Consider the following 27,577-nt stretch of genomic DNA (forward strand, 5'->3'; position numbering starts at 1 on the left):
GTTGGACATTTTCTGACATCTACCCAGCGTCCACCACCCCTTTCCCTTTTCAAAGACTCTGCTGCTACTGGGAGAGAGAGGAGAGAGATAATCAGTGATCATGAATCACAGGTGTTGTCAATTATCCTGCCCAGCAGCCGTCTCCACCACCTCTCCCCGCCCTGCATCACCACAACGTAAATCTTTAATATTGACTTGACAGCTCAAGAAAAGAGACAGATTTAATTAGATGGTTTGAACATCACTGATGACACTAAAAATGTTGAGTGTTTTTGTTTGTTTTGTTTTGTTTAGTTTTTTTTCCAAAATAACAGAAATGTTGTTGGGAAAGCCATCTCCCACAGATTTCTCCTGCTGCCATGCCCAACCTTGAAACTTTGCCATTTGGTGAAAACCACAGTGGTTATGATTTTTTTTTTTTTTTTTTTTTTTAAATTGGCAACAGTAGAAGTTGTTGAAAAACTTTTATTGCAGTCTTTAATTTTTTGGTGCTCTCAAACTTGTTAGGTCGAATGACAAATTTCACCCAAATGCTTGCCTCAAAACGCTTTTTGGCTTCATGTTATCTGAAGCTACCCCAGTGAGAGAATATTAGTACTGAGTTAGTCTTTGAATCTAATGACTTTTTTTTCCCTCATAGATAATCATAAAAGGAAGAAAATGTTACACGGACATTAATTAAACTTTCTGATTTCATACCAAATGAGCCAATTTGGGAAATTCTAAGTTAAAATCAAAGGTTGTCCTTCAAGAGCACCTCAAATTGTCCTTCTTTGGAAAGTTCTGCAGTGAACCATCGTCCCTGTCCGAGCAAGAAGAAACGCGAAGTCTGAAATGAGACAAGACTTTTTACATCACTGCACCTGTTGAGCTGCAGGACACACAGTCCTCACTTCAACCTCTTTTGTTTTTCACAGGTCCTTGACTTCCTGTGCACCTCCAGATATTACAGTGTTGGGTATAAAAGGTACAGTGGAGAACAGAACCACTGCTGTTCTGCCATTAGGCTGACTGTAGAGGTGATAATAGACAGTAATCACTGTGTGAAAGAGGAAGACCTTGGAGGGACAGGACACAGGACACTGTTTTGTCTAGAGAGCTGTCCATTGAAACGTTCATTTTTTCTCCGTTTATTCAGACTGGGGTCGGAAGAGGCTGAGCTCTGTGCCGTTAACACCAGACAACAGGCTGGACAGATGCCGCAGATAACACACAGATGGATAACACTCATAAACGCACACACTGACACATTAAAATCAATAATTAACCTTGACGGCATGTCTTTGAACTGTTTCAAGAAGATGCTGAACACAAACACACACACAAAAAAACCCCAATTCATTCATGTTGAAGATGTGCAAACTGTATTGCCCTGTTGGACATCAGGTTTGGAAGCTGCAGCCTTCTTGATTAATATTAATTGTTGTATTACCCAGGATTCAATCATTCCATGTAAAACTGCATAGTTTGGTGGAAAAAGTCAGGAGTAATTGTGGAATCTGTGTGTGAAATCTGTATTGATCACTCACTCTGCAGTTGGACTGAGTCATTGCCCCACATACAGGATGGGAGCAGGCAGCTTAAGTCTTATTCATGAGAACAAATTGATGAAACGTCAGCAGTAATGCATGTGCTGAACTGCCACAGAGAAGAGGGGCCTGAGCGTATAGCTCCGTGGCTCGCCGTTCTGCTCACACCTCATCTATGCTTCATCAGCTCCGGGTATTGACCCAGTCAATGAGATTATGGATGCAGCAGCTGAATTTACTTTCTTTTTGCAGAACGGCAGCTGAAACACCACAAGGAGAAACACCCCGTGATATATATTAGCTTGTGATTCCTGAGGTATTTCAGTTATCTCATAGAAAATACCCCCTGTGTGGTTCTGGACTCAAAATTCAAACAACCTGGGATCACGAGGGTCAACGGGGTCACACATGTCTGGAGCAATTCTCATGGCAATCCATCAAACAGTTTTTGAAATGAATTGGACTTTACCAAAGCTGGTGTGGAACTAACATGCTGGTACTAAATATAAAGAGGTAGCTGTAACTTGTCCATCAAAACTGCAGTAAATTATTAAAAGTGACAGGCAGTTTTGATCTGAGACTAAATAAATCATGTGGCTGATAATCCGGATCAGAAAAGATACAGAGGTGCGGCCTGTATGGATCCCATCCAGACAGAAACCTTGGCCCTCTCTCCACAGCCCTGTTATCAGCGAAGTCTTGTTGCTCTCCAGCTCACCTTGTTCTACAAAACCAGACACAGCTGCGTTCTCTGGCGGTCTCCTTCCACTGCAGCCACTGAAATCTTCAACAAAATACTGAAACGCCAATTCGATGATCAATAAAATAAAGCTATTATGGATATTGATAGGATAGTGCAACACGGGTATGTGCTAAAGGACGGCAAGGAGAATTTCTGTACCAAAAGTTTTATTTAATAATGATATATCGCTGATTGTTCCTTTCATTTTCCTGATCTGCGTATTCTTATCCTTATTGGAAAAAGTTATCAGTTTACACACCATAGTGTTCATTGCTTTTGCATTGTTTCTTACCCTCATTGTTCAGCATGTTTTTACAAGGTATTTCAGGCAACCTTTTTCTTTCTTTTTTTGCAATGCGATGAAAACACTGTGTTGAAATGCCCGCAGCAAGAGTTTGTCAATGCTTGTTAAACATCAATAATAAATTCTGCTCCGACTCTAATGAAAAGGGTTGGCAAGTGATGCAACATTTATTGGTATTCCTGACAATTTAGTTTTGTAAATCCACAAAAACCTGAAAAAGCAGAAGTTGAAGCTTTCAAATCATGTCGCAGAAACCGCCACAAGTTCCCCAATTTGATCTGAGTTAACTATACTCTTATATTGGTTTGGTAACCATCAGTATTGATAATCAGTGCCAGTTACAAATTTAATTAAACTTATTTCATTTTGCCAGCATCACATAGTACCAAACATTGAAAATGTATTTGTTGTTGCAAATATTGTGTGAATTTTTTCAGGCCATTGATCTTGAACCTTTTTAACCAAAATACCAGTTTCTGCCATGCTCTACCAAATAAAATTTAAAGTTAACATGTTTAACCTTTAAAATAAAAGTAACCAAGCTCAGTAAATTTGCTTAAGTTTCACTATGTTAAAAAAAACATTGTGTCTTCATAAAGTTTTTGACACAATTAGAGCAGAATATTGTTTTTTTTTTTTTATTTCTGTAGCTACTTTTTAGTGTGGTTTTTTAATAATTTTATTATTTCTTTTTCTTTCTCTTCGCCTTTTCCAATGGTTTAAGCTACCTCGGTAATTTCTTAAGCCATTTCAATTACTTCACTATTTTTTTGCAAAGTAGCAGTTTTACCTGTGTTTTTTAAATTTCTTTTCCAAGTTGGCCATAGGTAATTTGACCATTTTAGCCAGGAGATAAGTCTTTGAACGATGGAGAACTTGAATGAAAATATGATTGGAAAACAAAAGATAAAAAATGATTTTAAGCATAATTTACTTAAAGCTTCAGTACAGAGGAAACAAAGGGCTGCACAGCTCTGGTGCAGGTCAAACATGTCATTAAAAAAATCTGTTCAAAGTTGCCATTACTCTCTCTAATTAGGGTTCAGTGGTGTTTGTCATACTGCAGAATAATTTTGCTCAGTGATTTCTTCCTCAGTCTACTTATCAATATCAAGTGATGGATATGAGTCAAAAAAAGATTTTAAAAGCTCAGGTTTATTAAACATGTATAAAATCAGTTTAGTTTTAGTTGTCCTGTGCTCCACTGAGTCTCCTCCATGTAGGGAAGTCTGTCAGTGTGAGCTCCCATTTATCGTTGTACCACACCTTGGAAATTGAACTAAAACCTGAGGAACTTCAACAGCAAGAAACAACTCACATTATGTATTTGATTTCACTTCCTGGTTATGTATGTCTGTTTGTTCCTTGTAATGAAAAGGAAATAAATCAAACATCATGCGATAATTAACAGAGTCAAAATAATATTCTTGTATTGCACCACTCGAGCTGTTTGTTGAATAGTTTACAAACTGCACTGAAGAAACAGATGGTGAAAAGAAACTGTGTAATCAGGGAGATGTGTCAAACATCAATGTTAATATAAATGTTGGCAAAGGAAATGAAGAAGCCATGTGCAAATGGTCAAAATATTACTGATGCACATCAGCTGTTAGCTTACTTTCAATCCTTTAATTTTAGTTACATGGACATTTTTAGTATCACAGCAAGCAAGCACACTAAAAATGTCCACAACAAGGGTTAGGGTGGTATTTGAAAGCATTTAATTAATTCTGGTTTAATGTTCAAACACTAGAGAACTTTTTCCTGAATCACTGCAACACATGGAAACTTAATCATCAAACTACAGGCATGTGCCTATCGAAAGCAGAGTTGTTGGTTTTCTCCTATCAGTTGATCTAAAGCTAAATGTTGAAGAGATGACTGTCTTCCTGTAGGAGGAGTGGCATGTGGTGGTAAACTCAGCACAGTTGGAACTCAGAGACGCGGTCCAGCTGTTTGGCTGACATGGTGAAGCCGTGCAGTCCTCACGGTGTCACTCTCGTGCTTCAGGAGCTCATTGGATTTTAGGGCTGGTTGATGGCTGGTCTGAGCTGCCTGGAGGTTGCTTTGAAAACTGCAAACTCTCAGACTATGAAGAGGTGGAATCTCAGTCTTTGTTGATCTAAACAAGTTTCTCAGTCAAGTCAGGTGTTTAACAAGACAATGCCATTCTCATCATGTGACAATGAAAACACAACAGGAACAAGTTTTGCTCCGAACATCTAGAATAATGAAAATGGCTCCATATCCTTGCTACAGACTTTTGAATGATCCCAGTTATTCAAGTTTCAGCTATCGATCGGTTCTTTTCACTAATTTCACCTTCACTGTAGATCCTCAAACATTTCTGCAAAACAAGCAAGGCCGGGTGGTGTGCATTTGCCTCTGTTAGAAAATACAACTTTTATGTGAAACAAACTTTTTCCTATTCAGAATTAGAAAAAAGCCTTAAGTTTATTTTTAAACTATTTATTTATTTCTGAAATACCTGCAAAGTAAAGTAAATAAATAAAATGTATGAAAAAGTCATGGGGTGGGGGTGACAGGTGGGCTTTTCTTTCTCAATAATATGCTTTTACATTGTTATTGTAATATAAACAGAGGTGGTGTATGAATGAGAGCAGTGGCTTGTCTTGTCTTGCTGCTGATGCTGCTTAAAGCCAGACTATTACCAATAAGAGTGGATTCATGCTTTGGAAAACATGAAGCTCTGTGGAAAACTGGTGATCCATCCAAAGTTTGAAACCACAGAGAAGTGGAATGTGAGTGTATCTGCACACATTTAGTCATTTACTTACAGAATAGGCTGCTCAGAATGTCCTGTAGTCTGCTTGGTGCTCTCTCTCTCTCTCTTCCTCTCTCTCTCTCTCTCTCTCTCCTCTCTCATCTCTCTCTCTCTCTCAGGGAGAAGAAGGCGTAGACTTCCTCCAAACATTTCCTCCGCCATCTCCGCTGTCGAGCCCGAACTTTGCCGGGATCTTTGTTCGCGGAGGACTGATCGTCTCTCCTGCCCTCTCTTTCTCCCCCTCTCTCTCTCCCTCCCTCGCTGCTTGTCCCCTTTCCTCCTCTCTCTCTCGCGCTCTCTCTCGTCTGTCCTTGTCTCTCCACCTGGTCGCCTCTTTTGTTCGCTGGGAAAAGCGCTCAGAGGACTCCCTCCGTCTGCTCACGCCTCTCAACTTTTCGCAGACATGGACTGGGGGACAGATCTCTGGGTAAGTTTTGACAGCTGAGAGAAAAGCCTTGAGGAGCTGGCTGTCCTGCTTTTGTTTTTTTTCCTCTCTCTCTCCCTCCTCGTTGTCTCCCGTCCCTTCTCTCTTTTTCCACGGTGGGCCTGGGCTGGAAGCCCGCAGCCAGATGATTTCGCAACTCCTGCTGCTGCTGCATACCTTATCAAGAGCAGAGGGGAGGCAGAGGGGGGCGTCCCTGCTCCCTCCGTACTCTCTTATCTGCATGATTCTGTCGGTGTTAAGGTGTGTTTCAGCTGTTTCGCTCTCCCCTGCAGCTCCTCTCAGAAGCTGTCTCTTGTCCCAGCTGTAACAGTCACTGTCTCCAGGTCCTCCTCTGTCCACATCTGAAGCTGCTCAGTCATTCATTCATGTTTTGGCTCCAAGTCGTGTCTGAAGTGCTTTTAAAAATTCTCTAAGTCATGTAGACTGTGTGTCAGTGAAAAGTCTGGCTGCGCTCTAACTTTTTCCAGTGTATTCAGACTGGTGTTGGCCGAAGCTCAACACACACATAAGGCAGGAAATGTTATCATGTTGGAGATTTTACATTTAGTTTGTATCAAACTGTAGAGATGTTTCTTCTCAGTTCATGTTTGTCTCTAGAAAATGTATGATTTGCCCTCTCAGGATTTCAGGAATCTCAAGGTGAAGTTTGTGCACAGTTTGTTTTGACCAGAACTGAATGGTTTGTGGCAGAGAATGGCAGGAAATCCTCCCATTCCTGAAGCTGGGACCACAGAGTTCGTCTTCACCTCTTCAGGGTGAAGCTCCAGTGCAGTTTCTGTTGGTCTGAATTATAACAGGGAAACCGATCTTTCAGCTTCAGGCCGATTAGTGTGATTAGACGAGATTTATTAAGTGCTTTGTTTTATCACTGTGGCCTTCAGGTGATCTTGTTGAGAGGCCTGGTAAAGCACACGAAACAAACCCTCGTAGTATTATATAAAAGGACAAGCACACAGTACAAGTAGCAGTTTACAGTCAGAAAGGAAACTCAGATAAAGATGGCTGAAGAACTCCACTGACTATGATAGAAAATTTTAATAGACTCTTCAAGTGTTTTCTTTTTGTTTTTAGGTGACATTGTGGAACCACTGAATAAAGAAAGGTAAATGGGGAAACAGTTTGAAAAGCGAGGAAAAGCATCCTCAATTAAATTCTCAAGCTGATGTGATTCCTGGGAAGAGTGTGTTCATGGCAGACCTGGAGATCCAGGTGAAAATGATGCAGCTTAACCACTTTGCATTTATTTTGTCTGTCTTCACTGGCTGGAGTCAAAGGTGAAGCAGTGTGCTGACTGTGCTGGAAACAGATCGCTGGGTTCAAGGATTATAATTTAAATCACCGCTACCAGACAAAACCTACAGACAAATTCAGTGCTGATGCCAATCCAAACCATGCAGCAGAATGACTTCTGTGGAGCAGAACTGGAGTAAGCTAATAGTTTGACCCTTCATGCAGTATAATAGTACGGTGTATAATAATACACACGTCTCTGTGATTGTGCCATAGTCACACACAGACTGGGTGAGGCCGCGGTTAATGCTGCGTTTGTTGAAAAGTTCAAGTTCAAAATCACTTGCCTGCAGTCTGTTGGCGCTGGTGGCCTGTGGAGCTGTGTGGTGCTTTAATGTGGGAAACAAACAGCCTGCAAAGACCTGGAGTTATTACTGTTGAATTACTCAACACCCAGAACTACGTCAACAAAACTCTTTCTTAAACTATAAATGGAGGGAAAAAGGTGGAAAAATGCTTGTCACTCTTTCTGAAACCTCGAAGATGTCCCGTGGTAGTTGTTTTGGGCTCAAAATCGAAGGCAGTTTAACATTACATAAAAAAAAAGTAAGAATTCTCACATTTGGTGAATATAAGATGAAATAAATTTGCTGTGTATGGTTAAATGACCTGTGCTTGTGGAAAAAAATGTTTCAGCATAATTGAATGTACTTATTGATTAGTCATGTAGTTGCTTAATTGCTGTGTTTAGAAGTGCTACTCTTTATTTAATAGTACAATAATAGTTTTAGGATAGTTTAAAAAGAATATTCCCTATTTTCAGACAAATAAATGGTGGTAGCAAGTAAAAAAAATATAGAAAACAGAAAGAGATTGTAATTGCAGGCTCAATTGCTTAAATGGTTTACATTTTCAAAACAATGTGTTTTTTTTATTGTAGAAAACTCAAATTTACTTGCTGCTATACTATGCGTCAGATTGCTTAGGTTTTTTAATGACGTGCTCACATTTAGTGCATCTTCCTGATGCCTCTGTGAAGTAGCTCCTGGTGTGTGATACATCAGTGAACTTGCTATTGTACAGGCAGCACGATGGAAAATCTGCACAAAACCTGCCGCTGCCCAGCTTTGCTGTGACAAATACTGTTTGTCTCCAGTAAACAGACGGTGAAGAGAGCACAATGGTCACCAAACTGCTGCTGCTGCTTCTCTTTCTTTACCAAAAGGTCTCCATGAGCCACTGATGTTGTTTCTTTCCACTCAATAACCTTCTAATCACTGTGAAATTGGGCCCAATTTATCTGAGGCCTGCAGTCTTGCTCTGTGTACTTCAAGGGAAAAAAAATCCTACTTTATTGCATTCAGCATACTTTTGAACAATGTTTTCACTTCACTCTATTGATAGTTCAAACAGACAGTGAGAGATCCATCTACTGTAACCAATAATAGAAATCCCATCAGAAGCAGAATGACAATTTGAATTCTAGGTCAACCATTTATTTCATGAAGGGTGAAATTATTTTGGGGTATTTCGCTTAATATGAAACTTTACTCATTCTTAATTGTATTTTTCACCATTTAAACTGAATTGAATGTTTTGGCACAACATTTCAACATTGATCATGGAATCACTAATATTGAAGCAGGGTTTGATAAAAGTACTTCAGTATGTTTTAACAATATCATTTATTTCTAGTTAAGTACAATTCAAGCAGCATCAATTAACTCGCTGATGTACTGTGGGTTCAAGTTCAGGCCAGGAGCTTCTGTGTGGAGTTTGCATGTTCTCCTTGTGTTATTCCACAGTCTAGAATCCGGTGCCTGAGGTTAATCGGTGGAGTTAAATGTGAATATGAATGTGTGTGTCTGCCTGTCTTTGCCGTTTGGTGGATTTCCGCCCCGTGGCGGCTGTACCCTGCCTTTTCAGCGTATTCTCATCTTTATTACACATTTCAACCTCTGCTCTTTACCTCTGAACAGCCTTGTAAGCTTTATCATCTTTTATGAGGAGAAATTCTGAAAAATAAAACCCTCTATTTCTTCATTCGTCATAACACTTTAGTTTGAACCCATGAGCAGCTTTCCCTCAAACCACCTGCAGCTTCTATTAAATATTACATAAGACAGGAGCGTTTAAAAACACAGTCTGTGGACGGTCTGGGACTTGATCCCTCTCATGTTCAGCTGCCGGAGAAGTGGGCGGTTTTTACTGTTTTATGAAGTAGACGAGCTTCAACTTTCTCTTTGTTCCCTTTTGGACGTTCAGATTTAAAAACAGTTTGCAGCCTGTTGATTAGATATGTTGTTAATAACTTTCTATTGTGGCTGGTGTTGCTCCACATTCCTCTCGGTTTCAGGGCGTCTGACTCACTAATGCTAACAACCGTCTGCTGCCACCGGCATCACAGCATGGCACCCTCAGTAATGATCACTTATTCCCCAAAACGTGCACATGCAGACAGTTGCACTGAAATTAACAGAGTGTACTTTCTATTTAAAGCGCCCCCCACCCCCCCCCCCCACCCAAAAAGGACTTTTCCTTCCTGCCGCTTCGGGGGGGGGACATTTGCTGTCGACCATAATCTCGTCTTGCAGCTGAAAAGAGCAGACTGCCGAGGGAACGTCTCACTAACATGCTCTTTTCATCACGGTTTTCTGAATCAATTAATGATCAAACTCAATGGTTTCACTGATATGATTTGTCTGCAGATAAAGCGGCGTTTAACTCCCAGATAAATACATCAGTTACCTTATTGCTCCCTTCAGTGTCGCTTATTTTATTTATTTTTTTACTTTTATCTGAGTCTTCCTGTTGTGTTTACATTAAAAACATTGATGGCGGCAGAGGAAACTAGTAGTTGTTTGGACATCACATGTGGTAAAAGCACAAAAATGTGTGCAAAGCCCTGCTCTGATCAAATCCGAGTAAGTACAGGTGCATAAAATAAGTGGAATAAATAAACTTCTTGACTTTCAGTATTACATGGTGCCACTTTCAAAGTGTCTTCTTCTGTGGTGTGCCGATAAATGTAAACACACACACTTGAATGCACGCTCTGTATACTGACTGGTAATAATGTTTGTCCAGTATTGAGTCACCAGGTTAATCAATAGCAGAGACACACATCTGGGAGGAAGTTGAGTCACAGCTTTGAGTCACAAATGACAGACTGGAATTAAAAAAAAAAAAAAAACCTCAATGTGATAAGGTTAGGTAAAGTTAGAAGCGATTACATGGAAACATTAGATGTTGATTTCTGAGTTCTGTGGAAGCCTTGAGTAACCCTTCAGTGTGAGATTACCTTGAACACCTTGAGATTGTCTCACCTACTATAAATCCATATATTTCATTGTGACACACAGGAAGTTGATTGATGCCCACGGTTTTGTTTTTATTTGTATCACAGACTGCCGACTCGACAGTTTCGTTCTCCGGTGTAGTCTGTGTGTCATTACATGTCTGAGCTGCAGTCATCATCATTAGAGCTCAAACAAGCAATCAGCCAGTTTTGTAAAGTAAGGAGTAAAAAAAAATACAGCTCTTTACTTCAGTACATGAAGTATTTATGATATTGTCATTACATCCCTCCTGGTTCAACTTCCATATCCAGAAACAGGACCACATTCATGAAAAACTAGACTTTTGTTGTCTTAAAACTCTTTCATAAACACAAAACAAGTATTTTCCCTGATATGACAATGATATGTCTTTGAAAAATGTCTGTGCCGGCTCGCGAGCAGCTGCTGGAGTGAGGTCAGGCGCGTGCACGAGAACGTCTGGGACCACGTAATGCTACGTCGCTGCGCAGGGCGGGACGAGTCCGACTGGTTCCAGGGTTTGGAGAGGCCCCTGGGACGGCCGCCACAGGGCGGCGGTTCACACTGAGCTAATGATTATCTCATTCCTGAGCTCCCTCCGTCTCACAATCAGCATTTCCTCCTCTCTCAGACCGTCACGCGGTAAAGTGAAGCAGTGGAACATGAAAACTGCACACAGACCAGAAGAAAATAACACCTGCTCTTCAGTCTGGAGATTAACAACTCTGAGTTTGCTGCTCGGGCCTTCTGGTTTTCCACCGGTACTTTCTCTCCCGGTGTTTAAAAATATTCTTCGCTTCTTTGTCCTATTAGTGAGTTTTCAGTCGTTCTCCTTCACCGTGTCCTCTGAGCTCTGTTTTATACGGGGCACTGCTAACTGTGTTACAGCGTGATCTCCATTTAGCCTCCCTCCTCTGAGGAATCCATATCTATGTCTCCAACACACACACACACACACACACACACACACACACACACACACACACACTGTATGAACAAATAAGAGGTGGAGTCTCCTCATGTTTTTCACAAGTAACACAACAAGGGAACCACCCTGCTGCTTTGTGTGGTGTGTGTGTGTGTGTGTGTGTGTGTGTGTGTGTGTGTGTGTGTGTGTGTGTGTGTGTGTGTGTGTGTGTGTGTGTGTGTGTGCGTGTGCGTGTGTGTGTGTCCAGGTTATTTAGTTCATCTTGTTTTCAGAGCGCCCTTTCCTGTATGCCATTGTACTGAGGCCTGTGGGGACAGAGCAGACAAATGCTACCTGTCCAACAGGTTTGTGTGTGTATATGTGTTTGCGTGTGAGTGTGTGTGTTGATGTGTGTGTCACAGGCATGCATTTATGTAACGAAGGGGGAATGTAAAGCATTGCCGGTGCTCACCTCCTCCCCTCCGTTACACTACAGTACAGTGATGAATGAAGTTTGCTTCAGTTTTCTGGTTGCAGGTGAATTAGTTAAGCAGCCTAAACAAATATTTCAATTTTTTCAATATTAAGCCTCGACTTATCAACAGGCTTTTTATCATCAGGTTCAATAAATCCATTAAAACTGTGTTGACTTATAATATGAAGCTAATATCGCAGTATGTCATAGAAATAAGTGGTAAAGTGAAAGTGGAAATTATTCTCAAAATATATTTCTAATTTAAAAATAAATGTGTTATTTTAGTTACTGATGAAGTAACAACAACAAACTTTTTGTGGATTCGTGTGAGCTGCAGTAGATCTCGGTGTTGATAGCACAAGTTGAATATTTTCTCTGGACTTCCTAAGGATAACTCATTCATTGCAGCCCTGCACCATATCTCACATACTGTATCTCTGTGTCACATTTTTACTACCATCTTTGTTGCAACAGTTTTGCGGTGACGTCTTTCAGTCTCCGTCTCACATGAGATAACAATCGGATAAGGTGAAGCTGTCACCTCAGTGTGTCACTATTTCAGTATCTTTGATTGTCATTACAGAAGAACACGGATCGGATTTGCTTTTTACAGCATAAGTACGAAAAGGACGCTTGCATTCGGATACGTTGAGATCAGATACAGGCCTCAATCAAATGTGGAAATAAATCAGATGTGTATTGGATATGAAACCAGACTTCTAATGTGAAATTACAAAAAAAATGCGTGTTTAGGACGCTGATCAGTATCCAGGGAAATGGTCCGTCTTAGCAGGTCCCGCCCTGACGCAGCCGTCCTTCAGCCTCACGCTCTCGTTTTCCCTTTAAATCCGTGCTTCACGCGGTAAGAAGACGTAACGCTGTGTCAGTGGAGGCAGCGGGCTGAGTCGGCGCGTCGGTCTCGAGGCGTTTCTCAGCAGATGTCTCCACAGTTTGTGTGCAAACAGGAGCTGTATGTAAACATGTGTCGCTCCGTCCTCTTCCTCTCCCAGGACCAGAACGACGTCATCGACAAACACACGCAGTCGGGCCTGGACCTGGTGGAGCGTTACATAAAGTTTGTGAAGGAGAGGACGGAAATAGAGCAGAGCTACGCCAAGCAGCTCAGGTGGCTCCCGTCTTTCTTCTCTGCATGATTATTTGTCTTAATGAGACTTTTTCAAGTCTATTTATTCACTCAGCTTTCTGTTTTTTTCCACGTTAAACAGGAGTCTAACAAAGAAATATGCCAAACGAGGAAGCAAAGAAGAGCAAGAATGCAGGTGAATTATTGCAAATAGAAGATGTATGAGTGACTTTTTGCAAACTTTTGCAGCTTCTTCTGTGAATTTGACATGCTTTGTGTGGTTTTTTTTGTTTTTTTTTTGGGTGGCTGTTGAGCTGTTGACAGATGATGAAGTTCTTCCAGGTTTCTGATTTAGAGCTCGCACGGTTTCCTTAGGGATGCAGCACCTTTCACCTGGACTGTTGTTTTTTTTACAACCGGAGGTCTGAGACCTTTATTTTTGGGGTGTTTCTTAAAGGAGACCAGCAGAAGAAACGTTCTTAAATCGAGAGTAGATCTATAAAGTGTGTGCTTTATGTAGGAAGGTCCTAAGATATAATCTCCTTAGATATAACCAATGCACTAAATTCACTTTTTCAAGTTTCTTGGCTAGTTTTTCATGTGTAACATTTAAAATATGTAAGATGATGCAACTAATATCCAGAAAAAAAACTTACATTTGTTGATAGTTTCTTGTGGTTCTATGGTAATAATGATAGACTACTGTACAAACTGATCACTGGTGTTATCTTGTGTTTATTGTCTGAAAACAAACAAACAAAAAAAGACATTGTCAGGCTTCGGCAGATCTTCTGCTGATTCCTTTAGAAAACAAGAACCTTTCAAAGCCGTCTTTAACAAGCACATGTTGGTTGAATGATGTAACCCAGCATGTCTCTGGAAAAAACATCAGCATCCCCTTTTCATATCTGCTCCCTGAAGAGGACGTGGAAACACGTTGGTGGGATTATTTCAGCATGCTAGCATTCGGGGGTTACATTAGATCAGATAAAACACTGTTGAATCCATCACTGTGCTCTCCTTACTGGATTTCTGTGTATCCTTGCGCCACAGACGGCACCTCGACATGTTGCGAAACGCAGAATTGGACGAACCCTCTGGACCTTTCTCAGCTGTGACTGGGAGGGGTTCAAGTCAACACCAGTCCAGCATATGTTCATCTTTCAAGCTTTGTCCCTTTTTGCCCCCTCTCTTGCTGCAGATTCAGCAATCACGCCTCGTTCCAGGACATCCTGAACGAGCTGAACGACTACGCCGGGCAGCGGGAGCTCATCGCCGAGAACATGATGACCGGCATCTGTGTGGAGCTCACCAAGTTCCTGCAGGACCTCAAACAAGAACGCAAGACGGTGAAGAGAGGGAGGAGTACAGGGGGGCGGAGGGGGAGACGGACTGTGTGTCGTAATTTTAAAGCGTGAACTCTTTCCTCTCCAGCACCTGTCCGACGCCAAGAAGGCCCAGCAGAACTTGGAGAGCAGCTTTAAGCACCTAGAAAGTGTAAGTCCTGCATCTTTTAGCTTGCAGCGTTCCACTTCGATGGCATTTTAATACTCATAACACGACGGTTATTTTTACTCTTGAAGCCAATGACATTTTGTATGAAAAATGCATCAGTTTGCTGTGATGTTATTGCTTTTCACAGCAACCGATAACTATTATGAAATTATTAAGTTTTGCAGACTTGCATACTGTTGTAGAGCTGCTGTCTCTCTGCTGTCTGTCTTGTCTGTTCTTCACTGAACAAACACAATTCACATTTCAGAGATCTAACTCGATTAAATTAGTAATTGGCATTTATGTGCACATTATGAGAACATCTTAACTATTTAAAACAGTTAACTAGTGACTGTAATCAAAGACTAATGTTCACCAAAAGTGAACAGTTAGAGGAGCTCAGTGGACGAGTCACGCAAATGAACCTATTTAATGTGTTACCTAAATGTGCATCCTAAATAAGCTGTGTGCTGAACATATGCAAAAGAAACTTTCAGTGGTAAATTGTTGTTTCCTTTCAGACTGTTCTGCAGATATCGTCTCATTAAAACACACTGCTGCTGGTCAGACGTTTACCTGGGTGTCTCTGACACTCGCTGCCATTAGTAGAAAATACTCTGCGATTAAAATCTTGTCCATTATTTGTATGTTCTCACAGTATGAATTTCACTCCTACAGCACTGCTGCAGGAACTGTAGCAGATGATCGAGGAGGAAAAACAATAAGGCAAAATGATGTTCCACAAACTTTGAACACAAATGTTTTGAAAATTCTGCAAAATATGAGAGTGTGGAAGTGAAATACTTTAATGTAAAGTCGCCCTTCAACACACAAATCAAAGTTTGTGATCAAGTTTCCCTGGATTGGATTGAATTTTTCCGCTTTGCAATAGTTTACTTTTTTCAAATAACTGTTATTTTTATTAACTTTGTGAACTTTGACTCTTAAATTCAGTGACTGTAGGAATAATGTGTGATTATCACAGTAACTCATAACTTCTCCCAATTTTGCCCAAGGTTTAAATGTATATATGTATATATATATATATATATATATATATATATATATATATATCTTGAATTCTTTGCATGATCAGTGCCTCCATTCCCTGAGTTGGCGATTGGTAACACCACTAATACTAGAAATGATAATGAGTGTGTGTGTGTGTGTGCGCTCGTGTTTCTGCCCGCAGACTAAGAAGCGCTTCGCTAAGGAGTGGGCAGAGGCGGAAAAAGCCACACAACAAGCAGAGAAAACAGAAAGTGACCTCAATGCCACCAAACTCGACGTGGAGAAAGTACGTAAACATACAAACCTTCGCTTCCACAACTCAGTCTTCTTTCTTCCCCAGTTTGTTTTATTTTTTAGAATGTTCTTGGCCCAAAAAAAAGTTTTTAACCTGCTCTCTTGTGTCTTTCATCCCTCTTCCTCTCTGCATCTCTTCCCGCATTCCCCCCACTTTGCATTTTGTTTTGCTTCCTTTCAATTACCTCTCTCCGTCCTGCACCCCGTCATGTTCCCCGCTCTCTCTCTCTCTCTTTCTTCCCTCCTTCCAATCGTCCTTCGCTCTGAAGGCCAAGCAGCACGCCCATGCTCGCACGCACACGGCGGAGGAGTGCAGGAACGACTACGCAGCCCTGCTGCAGAAGTACAACAAGGAGCAGAACTTCCACTATTACACAGAGATACCACAGATCTTCAATGTGAGATGCTCACACACACACACACACACACACACACACACACACACACACACACACACACACACACACAACCTGCTAATGTATCAGAACTGTCAAATACATCATGCCCTTGTGCTTCAATTCACCGGTTTGCATGTGAATCTGCACAACATAAACCAGTGTGAATGTGATTAAATCCAAACTAAAAGCAGGCTGTCACCTGTGTGTGTGTTTGTGCGTGTGTGTGTGTGCTGAACAGAAACTGCAAGACATGGACGAGCGCCGGATCAGGCGGCTGGCGGAGGGCTACTGCCAGTTCTCAGACATCGAGAAGAATGTGCTGCCCATCATCTCCAAGTGTCTAGAGGGAATCTCTGCAGCAGGAGGGAAGATAAATGAGAAGCAGGCAAGTGGGGCTCGGCGTGGCGTTTTGTCACCGACGTTTATTTAGTCATTTCTGTTTAGTGTCGTGTCACAGTCTGGTCCGACCGGGTCTCAGAGCGACGCTCAGCTTTGTTCTCGTGTCGGAAGGCTGCATGAAAGAGATGTCAGAGTGACGCTGGAGTCTGTGTGTTGGGGGATATTGGTGCAACACATTAAAGGAGAGCATGCATTTTACTGATTTTGGGATTCGCCAAGCCAGTGACACTGTTTCAAGCTGATTTCTGAAGGTCGAGGAGCATCAAGGTTCAAAATAGATTTTAAGTTGGATGCAGATTTGGGACATACCCTCCTGTAAATAATAACATCAGTAATTTAACGCTATTTTACAGGAAGCAACAAGAGAAGAATTTGATACTTCACTAATAGATTTCTAGAATTTATTAGTCTTAAAGCAGAAGATAAGCAAACCAAACACCAAGCTGAAGTGTTTTAGAGCCTGTAAGCCACATGTCAAGCTTCTACCATCACTGACAACAGAGAATGTAATTAAAATTAGTGCACATGAGGCATACAATACTACTGGTATGCTTTTTGTTGTAATGTACATAATTCACGCCCGTGAGCAAAAGCTACTCTGTGTTGGTTAGTAGAGCTCACAGCATGATTTAGTTTTTTAATTTTTTTTTTTTGAAAGACATGAAAAGGCTGTGTGTTCGTTTACAGAGGACAAAATATTGCGTTCAAGGACAATAATACCTATCGGTATTATTAAGCAAAGAAAATGCAGATAAACAGGAGCTGATCGGAGACATGTATCGCCCTGCTTTTTACCAAGGGATTGATGAATATCAAGTAGAATTGAGTTCAGCCTCTGATTTGTCCCTCCTCAGCAGTCCTAGTTTGGCATGTGGCCCCTCGGGAAATTAGTTGCCCACCCTTCCTTGGATCACAGATAAAACTACACAAATATATATATTTTTTTAAATTTCATATTTGTCTCAATTTTTAGTGAATACATTTAGTGGCATCAAAAGATTATTTCCAAAGAAGCCACTGTCATACAGCTGATTAGTTACTGGATTTTATGTTTTAAAAGTCTGGAAAAGATAAATTTCCTTGTGACTGACGGTGACGCAGTGTCTTTGACAGTCTTTTATTAATCTTTCTGAGCTTGTTGTGTTTGCTGTGACGCGTCTCCCTGCAGGACTCATTACTGCTCATCGAGCAGCACAAGTCTGGCTTTGAGCGACCCGGAGACGTGGAGTTTGAAGACTACACCCAGGGAATCAAACCAGCAACCTCAGAGTCGAGCCTCAACCCACCTAAAGTGCGCACCAAGCTCTGGCCTTTCGGCAAGAGACACAAGGTGAACTTGATCTACTTCATTTTCGGCTGGCGTGAAACGCGACAGAGAGATTTGGAGCCGCTCCCTTTTTTCTGTCTTTCATTCTGATTCTTCCGCTAACCTGAAAATCCTCCCTGTCCTGTTCGTCAAACGTGATTTAAGTCGTGGTGAATTAAAACAGGATGCTAAAATTATCCTCTCCTTTTCTACTTTGTGTAACTGTGTCAGACTGAGCGCCATCTAATGTCAAGTCTGCAAACTGCAGGTAACACCACCTGTTTGGAGCGACGCAGAAGGACGGTCCTCACTACAATTTGTAAAAGCAAAGCACAAAAAGTGTGTAACTAGTACATTTTTGCCAGACTGTACAGAAATATAGCGATGCAACATTCCTGAGCTCTGAGGGAAGAGAAACTGCTCGGTGGTTTTCCAGAAGTGGGCTCCCTTAAATATTACTTTTATTTCCTGAAACAGCATGTTTTTATTTAGAGATGAGGGCAACTGTTGCTTGAACAAAAATTTAAATACATAGGAATAATAATAAGAAATAAATAAGAAGCACTTATGTATTCACAAACTCGGCATGCAGAGCAATTAATTTCAAGACAATAAGGTTCCATAATACTATTGTTAACATGCAAAAACCCTAATTGATTCAAAATCAGGGAAAATCTTGAGTGTCTTTGATGTGTTTGGCTGTCGATCATACTGTTTATCAGACTATCAAATAATAAGATCAGTTGTGTGGGATGCGTAATGTAGTGCTGGAGTTGTTATAATGGAGCATTAAATGGTAATATCCTCTATATGAGAGACGGCTGGAGAAACTGTCAGTGAAGTCGATCTCTTCAATCAGTCCGTCTGTTTTCCTTTAACACAGTCAAATCCAGCTCAAAGTGCTTCACATCAAATGGCAGAATATTTGCCAACCGGCAGAAATATACACTTTGAACTTTTTATCGCATAAAATACGAATAAAACGTATTTACAGTTGTAATGTGACAGACCAACACAACAAGATGAGTAATTGTGAGGTGGAAAGAAGATAAATACATGGTTTTCCATTTTTTAATCAATAAAATAGTCAAGTGGTTTGAATACTTTTAGAAGCCACTGATACACCTGAGCAAATATCCAGAATAAGGCAATTAAATACAATTGATTGGGTTGTTGTAATATTTCTAAAACATATGAACACCTTCCTAAAATGATTAAAGTTGTGATGAAATGTAACAGTTTATGCTGAGAGTGACTTTAATCCATGTTATTTAGACTAAACTTCAACAAAATATCACTTGTGAATATACAATGTTTCACATTTGATTCAGAGTTTTCTGTTTTGTTTTTTTTTAGATTGAGAAAAAAAAAAAGACTTTGTTCATTGAGTAAAGAGGTATATGTAAAAACAGGATAGAATAAAAACCTAGATAGGTAAATTAAAAAGATTAAAATAATCATAAGTTAGGAAATAAAATAGATAAACATTTACAGAAGAATCAGCAGCATCCTAAAGTAAACTGTATGATACTTTTTTTAACACACTTTACAGTGACTGCCAATATGAAGATATATTGATCTTTTTTCTGTCAACAAATTCCAGGTCAAGCCTGTGAGTGAACACTCTCCTTTCAGACATTTACTATAAATAATTAGCAAATGTTCAGACATGCACTACAGTTTGTTTTCCTGGATTTCACTCTGAAAGTAAAGAGTACGTTTGTAGCCACAGATAAAAACACATTTGGAACGATGGAATCGTTTAAGTCAGTTGTGTAGTGAACTCATTGTTTGTTTTGATCTTTCCTCTAATAGGAATAAATGTATTGATCAGCAGAAACGACTCATCCTGCTCTTCTCAAAGCGAACCCATGAGGAGCGATCCCACAACAAATAAATGTTGATGGAAGGCCTCCGCGGTCTTTTGAGCAATCATCAGCAGTTAAATCCATATAAACGAGTCCCGTTGACCTTTTCCAGAAGTGCAGATTGACGCTCGCTCGGCTCATTGCAAAGCACAAATACAAACACACACATTCCAGTCGTGCTCATCCCTCCGCCTTGTTGCCCTAAGGGGGCAGATCTAATTCCTGCGCGCTGCACAAACTTGCCCCGGACACACACTGCCGCCTGTCTTTCTCTTAGCCTGAGTTATTTCTGCATATCTGTACTCACTCCTCTCTCTCTTCCTCTCCTCCTCCTCCTCCTCCTCATCATCAGTGGCATTTTCTCCTTCTGTTGTTTTCTTGGTTTTTTTTTTTTTCTCCCCCCTCATCAGTTTGCCCCTCCATCTTTCTCCCCGCCGTCCCCAGTCCCACCGGGCGGCCTCCCCCTCCCCCTCCCCCTCTCCCCGCTGCAGCGCTCCCCTCTCTCCGTCTGTCTGAGGGAGTTGGCTCAGTCAGTCAAACCCAGGATTTCCACCTTAAAGATAGTTCTCAGGCCTCGTCGGGTGAGTGGCGATCGGGTCGACGCTCCGTCCCGCTCTGTGTTCCCACCGACCCGCGTCGCCCGTGTTGTGTGCAAACACTTGTGGTGTGTGTTTGTTATAAACCCGTCTCACACTCAGTCTTCACCTCTCTCTGTCCAGATAAGTCATGTGGAAAAGCAAGCGGTAATAACTCATTGTTACACTTTTGGATCTGGTGCTGGATTGTTTTCAGGGGAAAATTCTGTTTGAAGAGTAACTCCACAGCAGACGAAGCTGCACTGACCTCTGTGAAAAAGATCTAATGGTTTTATCCTTATTATTTAGACACTTCCACATGCTAATTCTGTCCCAAGTGGACTTATTGAGCAATAAAGATCAAATGCAGTGTGGAGAGCATCTTTATTTATCTGGGTGCAGTTACTCTTTAATTAACCAAATCATTAAGGCAAAATAAAAGTTTTCCTGGTTCAGGGTGATTCATCGTCTCTTTTACAACCAAATTAAGTTTACAGATACGCCATTTCCCCCACTTTTTAGCTGTTTACTTTTTATAATATGACTTTTTTTGGATGGTAATTTCCCTCCATCTATATATAACTTTCTGTTTCCCTGTAAGGGTTTTGTTTTGTGGAAACAGACTCAACAATATTCACCGGTAGAAAAACAGGCCCTGAATAGAAAACGCAGCAGGATTATTAAATTGATACAATATTAAAACATTCTGAAACACAGAACACAGATTTCCTCTGTGCAACAAAACGAATGAGTTTGTGTTTCTCGTGTAGTGTGTTGTTTGTTGTGAACCCGTCTCACACTCTGTCTTCATCTTCCTCTGTCCAGATAACTCATGTGGAAAAGCGTGTGGTAATACTCATTACTGTTTCATTATTGGATCTGGTGCTGGATTGGTTTCCAGGGGAAAGTCTGTTTAAAGAGCCGCTGCACACTGGATGAAGCCTGACTGGCCTCGGTGGATGAAATGCATCAATTTTCTCTTTTTAAAAAGGGATAATTTCCCCTCAGTGGCCTTTTAAGAGTACTGCCATAATTAAAAAAGAAAAAAAAAAAAACCGCAAGCATATTTTTTTTCTTTTCCCACAGATATTATTTATCCAGGTGCAGTTGCTCTTTAATTAAGAATCATGAAGGGAAATCAGAGTTTTCTCTTGGTGCAGGATGCATCATCATCTTTTCAGGGATGTGTCGCAGCTTTTCGCTCTCGTTTATCTGAACAGAATGAGCGGCCAGACAGACATTATTCAGGACTGTGGAAAAGTTTTTAGCACGTGTGATAAAATGTTGCAGAGTAAAGGCACTCAACAACAGAGGCGTTTAATTTCAATCTTGTGATACAATACAAAGGGAACCAATTCAAGAGAAATCAGTGTTCAGAGCAACAAGACTTCATGTTGCATACAGCATCAGTTGTCGTCCATAAACCTGATTTTTGAAGGTTGTCAAAAAAAAAAAAACACACACATTCAGAACTAAAGGAAGCTCTTCTGTGAATTAAATGAGGTTCAGATTCCCCTGTTTCTTCATGTAACCCCAAATGGGCTCCATGATGTTAGATCAGGGCTTTGCAAGGCCGTATTTTTACTTGTAGGTTAGTTGATGACATTGGTTATATGAAATATAAATCTGAAGCCTAGCACTTTTCTTTTTTTTTTTACCTGCTTTAAACTTTACACAGTGCTGTATATTGTTTCGTTTCTTTACTGGATTTCTCATGTTTGAACAAAACAACTGGAAATTATCTCCAGATCACATCAAATAGCTTCATGCAAGCTCCACTGATACTAACAGTACCAGGAAAAAGTCTGAACATGTTGTTTTGTTTGAGATTTTGATGCACATTTGAATCGATTTAGGAAGCAACAAAGATAAGAAAAGCAGATCAGGTTTTAAATGCTTTCACAGTCGCTGTTTGTCCTCTGGAGCTGTGCCCACAGTTTTAACTCACTGACCACTTCCTGTTCGCCCTTCCTTCACTTCCTGCTCCAACTTAGCCCAAATGCCTTCGACTGGGTTAAGGTGGAGTGATGGTTGAGTCGTCAGTGTGTCAGAGATGCTTTGTTTCTGACGAAAATGTTTTTTTTTTTTTTTTTTTCTGGTGTTTAAAAGTGTTTGTTATAAACCTGTCTCACACTCGGTCTTTTCCAGATAACTCATGTGGAAAAGCGTGTGGTAATACTCATTACTGTTACCTTATCATCTGGTGCTGGATTGTTCTTGAAGGAAAATGCTTTTTGAGGTAACTGTAAACTAGATAAAGCTACTCTGACCTCTGTGGATAAAATGCATCCTTTTATGAAATCCCTGATCTTACCCAGTGGCAAACATCATTTTCAATCTGAAGAGCATGTTTTCCACAGATGTTATTTATCCAGGTGCGGTTGCTCTTTAATTAACCATCTTAAAGATAAATGAAGGTTATTTCACGGTGCAGGATGTAACATTATCTTTTCAGGGATGTGTCACAACTGTCTAACCTCTGAACAGACCAAACCTTTATTCTGTGATGGCATACACACACTCATTCCTTATTCTCTATTCACTTTCTTTTGACAGCTAAATCGACCCTTAAATCCAGGAAGCATCTAAACTGTTAAGTTTGCCGTGGTCAAGTTACTGCAATACAAACTGCACCAAACATTTAGACTGAAGACTGAAGCGCAGCAGTTTTTTTTTAACACTCCCATCACGCTTTAGTTGCTCCTCTTTCACCCGTGTTTCAATAAGCTGGGTTTAGGTCGAGTGACCGTGGAGTTCATGTGATCAGGTGTATTTGGAAACTAAAGCTTCCACCTCTGGTTATTTCAGAGACCTAACGGAAGGCAGCAGACTGATTATTGATCATGGTGCACGCAGCAGAGATTTCCTAGCTGCGCAGAGAATCTGCTGGATGAGATTTTCTTCAAAACATTGTCTGCTCATCTCTTGTGTTTAATTAATGACACCTTGCTGCCAGATACACTGTCAGCTTTGACTTTGTGTAGCGATCCACAGGCTGGAGCCCATTGGAACTGAGTAAAGACGAGACGTCACCTTAATTGACCACTTCTTGGAATTCTTGTTAAGCACATTAGTGTAACAGCAATGTTCCGATAACTAATTAATTAGTTACAGAGTTGCTGATGTTTGGGTGAGTCCTATAAACATTGTGAAGCTGCTGTCTCTCTGTTCTGCTCACTGGAGCAGCTGTTCGTTTTATAACATTATCTGAGCTTTATAGGAGTTTCTTGCTGCCATTAATTTAAACGTAAAATTGTGTTCCCATTTGCAGAAGTGCTCGCAGTTAATTTTGCCATGAGTTAAAATTACACGAGTGTGCCGCTGTTTGACTTTGTGAGTCACGCGAGCTAAACCACAGCTCAGCAACATTACATTAAGATCATCTGTTCATTTTTAGGACGGGCCTTGAGAGACGAGGGGAACTTTACCAGTTAAACAGTCATTAGTATCCAAAAAGCTGCCTGGCTTTTATTAAATGAAATAAAGTCTATTCTGATTTTCCTATAACATACATAAACTGCAAGACGGCATCAATTATGTACTTATCAGAGAGCTGAAAAAGTTGTGAGAGGAAATTGGACGGCATATTTTCTTTCAAATATTAATAGTAAAAAAGCCTTGAAAGACCAGAGAATATAATTTTTCTGAAAGCATTTCAAAATTCAATTTAAGCTTTTCTTCCCTTTAAAAATACCTTTTGTGGACATATCGTGGATTCACAGCACCTTGACTGGATCCGCTTTCTGTCTGTTGCTGCGGTCTGATCAAGCGCTTGACGTGTCTTGGTATGGCATCACAGAGGAAAGGCCCTTCTTGTTCTTGTTGGACGTGTGTGTGTGTGTGTATGTGTGTGTGTATGTGTGTGTGTGTGTGTGTGTGTGTATCTGTGTGAGGTGTTTGTGAACTCTGCACCAGTCCAAACCACCCTCCAGCTGAAATAGTGCTATTCTCTCTCTGGATAATTAATGAGGATCATGGGACGTAACGTGTGACTGAACAGTCACTCACTGTCTTCATGCTTCATCTCCTCTCTAACGTCTCGCACAGGCTCTCTCTCTCTCTCACTCTGACACTGAGTGTGTGTGTGTGTGTGTGTGTGTGTGTGTGTGTGTGTGTGTGTGTGTTGTGTGTGGGTGTGTGTGGTGTGTGTGTGTGTGTGTGTGTGTGTGTGTGCGTGCGTGCATATCTCTCTGTTGTCACGTTGCTTTGACTAACAAGCTGTATTTGTAGTTTTAACCTGTCGCGGTGCGTGTGTGTGACAGATGTGTCTTATTAGCGGTGGGAGAACAGACAGAATAAAGGGAGGAGTGACATCTGGTGGAGTTCCGGTTGTTGTTCAAATGACACTCGGGAGACTCACCGTATCTGTGTGTGTGTGTGTGTGTGTGTGTCTTTGTGTGTTCGTGTGTGTGTGTGTGTGTGTGTGTGTGTGTGTGTAGCCACACGCTGCAGAGGATTTCTCTCACCTTCCTCCGGAGCAGAGGAAGAAGAGGCTGCAGGCGAAGATCGATGATATCACCAAAGAGCTGCAGAAGGCGCAAGACCAAAGGTGAATACATCAACAACAATATCACAGAGATCTCTGAGGGGAGGGAAAACACACACACACACACACACACACACACACACACACACACACACACACACACACACACACACACACACACACACACACACACACACACACACACACACACACACACACCTCTGTGCTTCTCGTGTTGGCCAACAACTGAGCAGAGCTAACGGTGAAACCTTTAATGGGCGAGTTAAAAGGCTCGGCCTGCATCTCCCACACGTTACTTTGTATCTCTCTGCCTCACATTAACACACCTTATTCTGTTCTGTGGCTTCAAAGTGAAGCAGAAATAAGGGAAATGAGTCACACATCTGTCCTCTGGACCACAGATTATAGTATAATCTCAGTTTAGAGGCAGTAGAGGTTGTACAGCCTGTTTTTGAAGATCGTTCACCCGCCTTCGCCGAGGCCCCACACACACTTCACTAATCGGCGCTCAGATTTCCTAAACAACGCCATTTCTTCCTCCTCCTGTTGGACCTCAGTGAAGCACTGGAGAAGATGAAGGGTGTGTATGAGCAGAATCCTCAGATGGGCGACCCCTCCAGTCTGGAGCCGCAAATCACAGAGACGACCCAGAACATCGGCCGCCTGAGGGGGGAGCTCGCCAAATACGAGGTAAAACACACTGAAACTAGTATTGGATCCCTTTTTTTTTTTGTTTTCCCTTAAAGTTTTAATATCTCTCTCTGGCTGGTTGATCACAGACGTGGCTGTCAGAAGCAGTGGGAGGAGAGGAAACTGCCAACACCATCAACAATAACACTCAGCATGGGTAAGACCTCCATTCACAGAAATGGCAAAACGTCTTGAGAGATACGTGGAAGGAAAACGCAGCGTTAGCTGCAGTTGTGGGGTGAAGTTGTGATCAGCAGCTGCATTTCTTCTCAGATGTGTTCAGGAGCATATTTTTAATAAACTGTCAAACTCACAGGTGAAATGGTGCAAAGTGGTAAAACGTCAAGTCTTCATGCAGAATAACTTTTTCCTTCAGTCTTCAAAGAACTAACCTGAACTTGTTTAGTTGTCTCTTGGGGCCCCTTTTTAAAAATGATCATTGGATAAAGCGTCCACGCTGGGGGAGGGGTTGTTAGTGTAGCTACAGAAGAGTCTCGACATCCATCTTTAGAAAACTCAATGACGCAGGAATCTATAAGGAATGCATTGATGGTATCGGACTGTATCGGGACACACTTTACATAAAGAATGGAGTCATTAACAGAGTAGATTGGCTGTCAGGAAATGTTAAAGCACTGGAAATATTCACATTTCACTGATTTGCGCTGAAGAAGTTGGGCAAAGACCTCTTTACTGTGAGGGGACAGAGCAAACCACTGCACACCTTCATACCAGTAACTTCAGTTAAACATGTTTGGATAAATTAGATTTTTCAGAACAGAAAAGTAGTGCGACGCGTGAGTTACCTATTTGAAGTGAAGGATCATTTTATTATCAACTCTTATGCTCAAAAGCAGAATGACTGTATTGTTAAAGAGTCCAGGGCTGAACTGAAAAAAAACTTTGAATAAAAAATTCATGATAAATTCCAAAAAAAAAAACCAAAACAAAGACAAAACATCTAACTCACACCTGAGAATGTGTGAATGTTGTTTTTGCAATTTTTCAATCTTGGATTGTTTCAGACCCAGATGCCTCTCTCAGTAAGAAGGTCATCTGTTTTTTTGTTGTTTTTTTTTTAAAAAAAAGAACAACCACCAAATACACTGCCCTCCCAGATAAATATGTATTTCATACCAACTGATTGTTATTTTAGTATTTATGAAGAAAAAAGACTTGTGGAATCCTTCCACAAGTCTTCATCGATGTGCTGTTTCTTCGGCCATATAAAGATCAATTTCATCTTGAGTGGGATAATTCAAAAAGAAAAAAAAAATCATATATTAAAAATGAAGCCGGAATAAACACAAAGTCTGACTATCCTTCCTGGACGTGTCTGTATCCAGAGGTGGAACGGTCGAGCAGCCTCTGAACATCTACACGGAGTTCGACGACGAATTTGACGACATAGAGAACCCCATCGGCCAGTGCACCGCCCTGTACACCTTCGAAGGTACGTCTCAGTATTCTGTCAACTCGTCTGCACTTGGATCTGCCTCCAGACCTTTTTATACGCCCCTTACCTTGTGCAGGAAACAGCGAGGGCACCATTTCCATCACGGAGGGAGAGCAGCTGAGTGTTATGGAGGAGGATAAAGGCGACGGCTGGATGAGAGTCCTTAAAGCCAGCGGAGAGGAGGGCTATATACCTTCCTCCTATGTCAAGCTAGTATCTTAACTCACATCCCGGGGCTCAGTGACAGGAGCCGAGAGCCAAAGGTGAATGCAAAGTCATCCGAGATAATTGGAGCGCTTCTCTACAGCTTTTATCTCGGCCGCTGACGTGTGCGTTGAGATGAAAGTGAGTGATTATAAAGCTCGTTATCGAGGCTGATTGCAATATCATACACTCCTCTCCTCGGCCGGCTGCGGCAGGAGGCGCCGTCTCTAAACGCAGACTGCCAGTCCTGCCTGATCTTTATAGATATCAGCTCTTTTAAAACTTTAAAAAAAAAAAAACTTTTGAATGTAATGAAACTTTTTGTCACAGCGACGACTCCTCTAACATATCCAGCATCGTAGTAGCCCGATGCCACTTTATGTTTATTGCGACGCCTTTATCTGCACACACACCACTTTCCCAGCGCCGGTTTTAACAACCTGAGGAACTTCTCTGCTCAGACCCCCTTAAGGGCAGGATAATGTGATACTTTTATTTTTTATATATATCAATCATGGTGATGTGTTTTATGACTTAACTGGATGAAAACCACTACC

At 41.2% G+C, this 27,577-nt stretch overlaps 1 protein-coding gene across 5 annotated transcripts; it reads left to right on the forward strand.

The window, feature by feature from the left end:
• Nucleotides 1-5,497: 5,497 nt before the first annotated feature.
• Nucleotides 5,498-27,386, forward strand: trip10b (thyroid hormone receptor interactor 10b). 5 transcript variants are annotated; one of them, XM_030093192.1, is made up of 17 exons: nucleotides 5,498-5,787; nucleotides 12,745-12,860; nucleotides 12,961-13,014; nucleotides 14,020-14,167; nucleotides 14,253-14,315; nucleotides 15,505-15,609; nucleotides 15,887-16,015; nucleotides 16,254-16,400; nucleotides 17,583-17,744; nucleotides 20,308-20,331; nucleotides 20,989-21,012; nucleotides 22,312-22,335; nucleotides 24,603-24,712; nucleotides 25,228-25,360; nucleotides 25,450-25,517; nucleotides 26,707-26,813; nucleotides 26,893-27,386. In XM_030093192.1, the coding sequence occupies exons 1-17, from the start codon at nucleotides 5,764-5,766 to the stop codon at nucleotides 27,036-27,038; spliced, it is 1,584 nt and encodes a 527-aa protein (XP_029949052.1). In that variant the 5' UTR covers nucleotides 5,498-5,763; the 3' UTR covers nucleotides 27,039-27,386. The 5 variants fall into 5 exon arrangements, with proteins under 5 accessions (XP_029949052.1, XP_029949053.1, XP_029949054.1 ...); XM_030093193.1 differs by lacking the exon at nucleotides 22,312-22,335 and having other exon boundaries at nucleotides 5,499-5,787; XM_030093194.1 differs by lacking the exon at nucleotides 20,989-21,012 and having other exon boundaries at nucleotides 5,499-5,787.
• The last annotated feature ends 191 nt before the right edge of the window (nucleotides 27,387-27,577 follow it).

The sequence above is a fragment of the Salarias fasciatus genome, chromosome 6, assembly GCF_902148845.1.
Source record: "Salarias fasciatus chromosome 6, fSalaFa1.1, whole genome shotgun sequence".
NCBI lineage: Eukaryota > Metazoa > Chordata > Actinopteri > Blenniiformes > Blenniidae > Salarias > Salarias fasciatus.

Coding starts and splice junctions, on each gene's coding strand:
- trip10b (XM_030093192.1), top strand. CDS start 5,764: ATGGACTGGGGGACAGATCTCTGG. Junction 12,861..12,960: donor AGCTACGCCAAGCAGCTCAG/GTGGCTCCCGTC, acceptor CACGTTAAACAG/GAGTCTAACAAAGAAATATG. Junction 26,814..26,892: donor CGCCCTGTACACCTTCGAAG/GTACGTCTCAGT, acceptor TACCTTGTGCAG/GAAACAGCGAGGGCACCATT.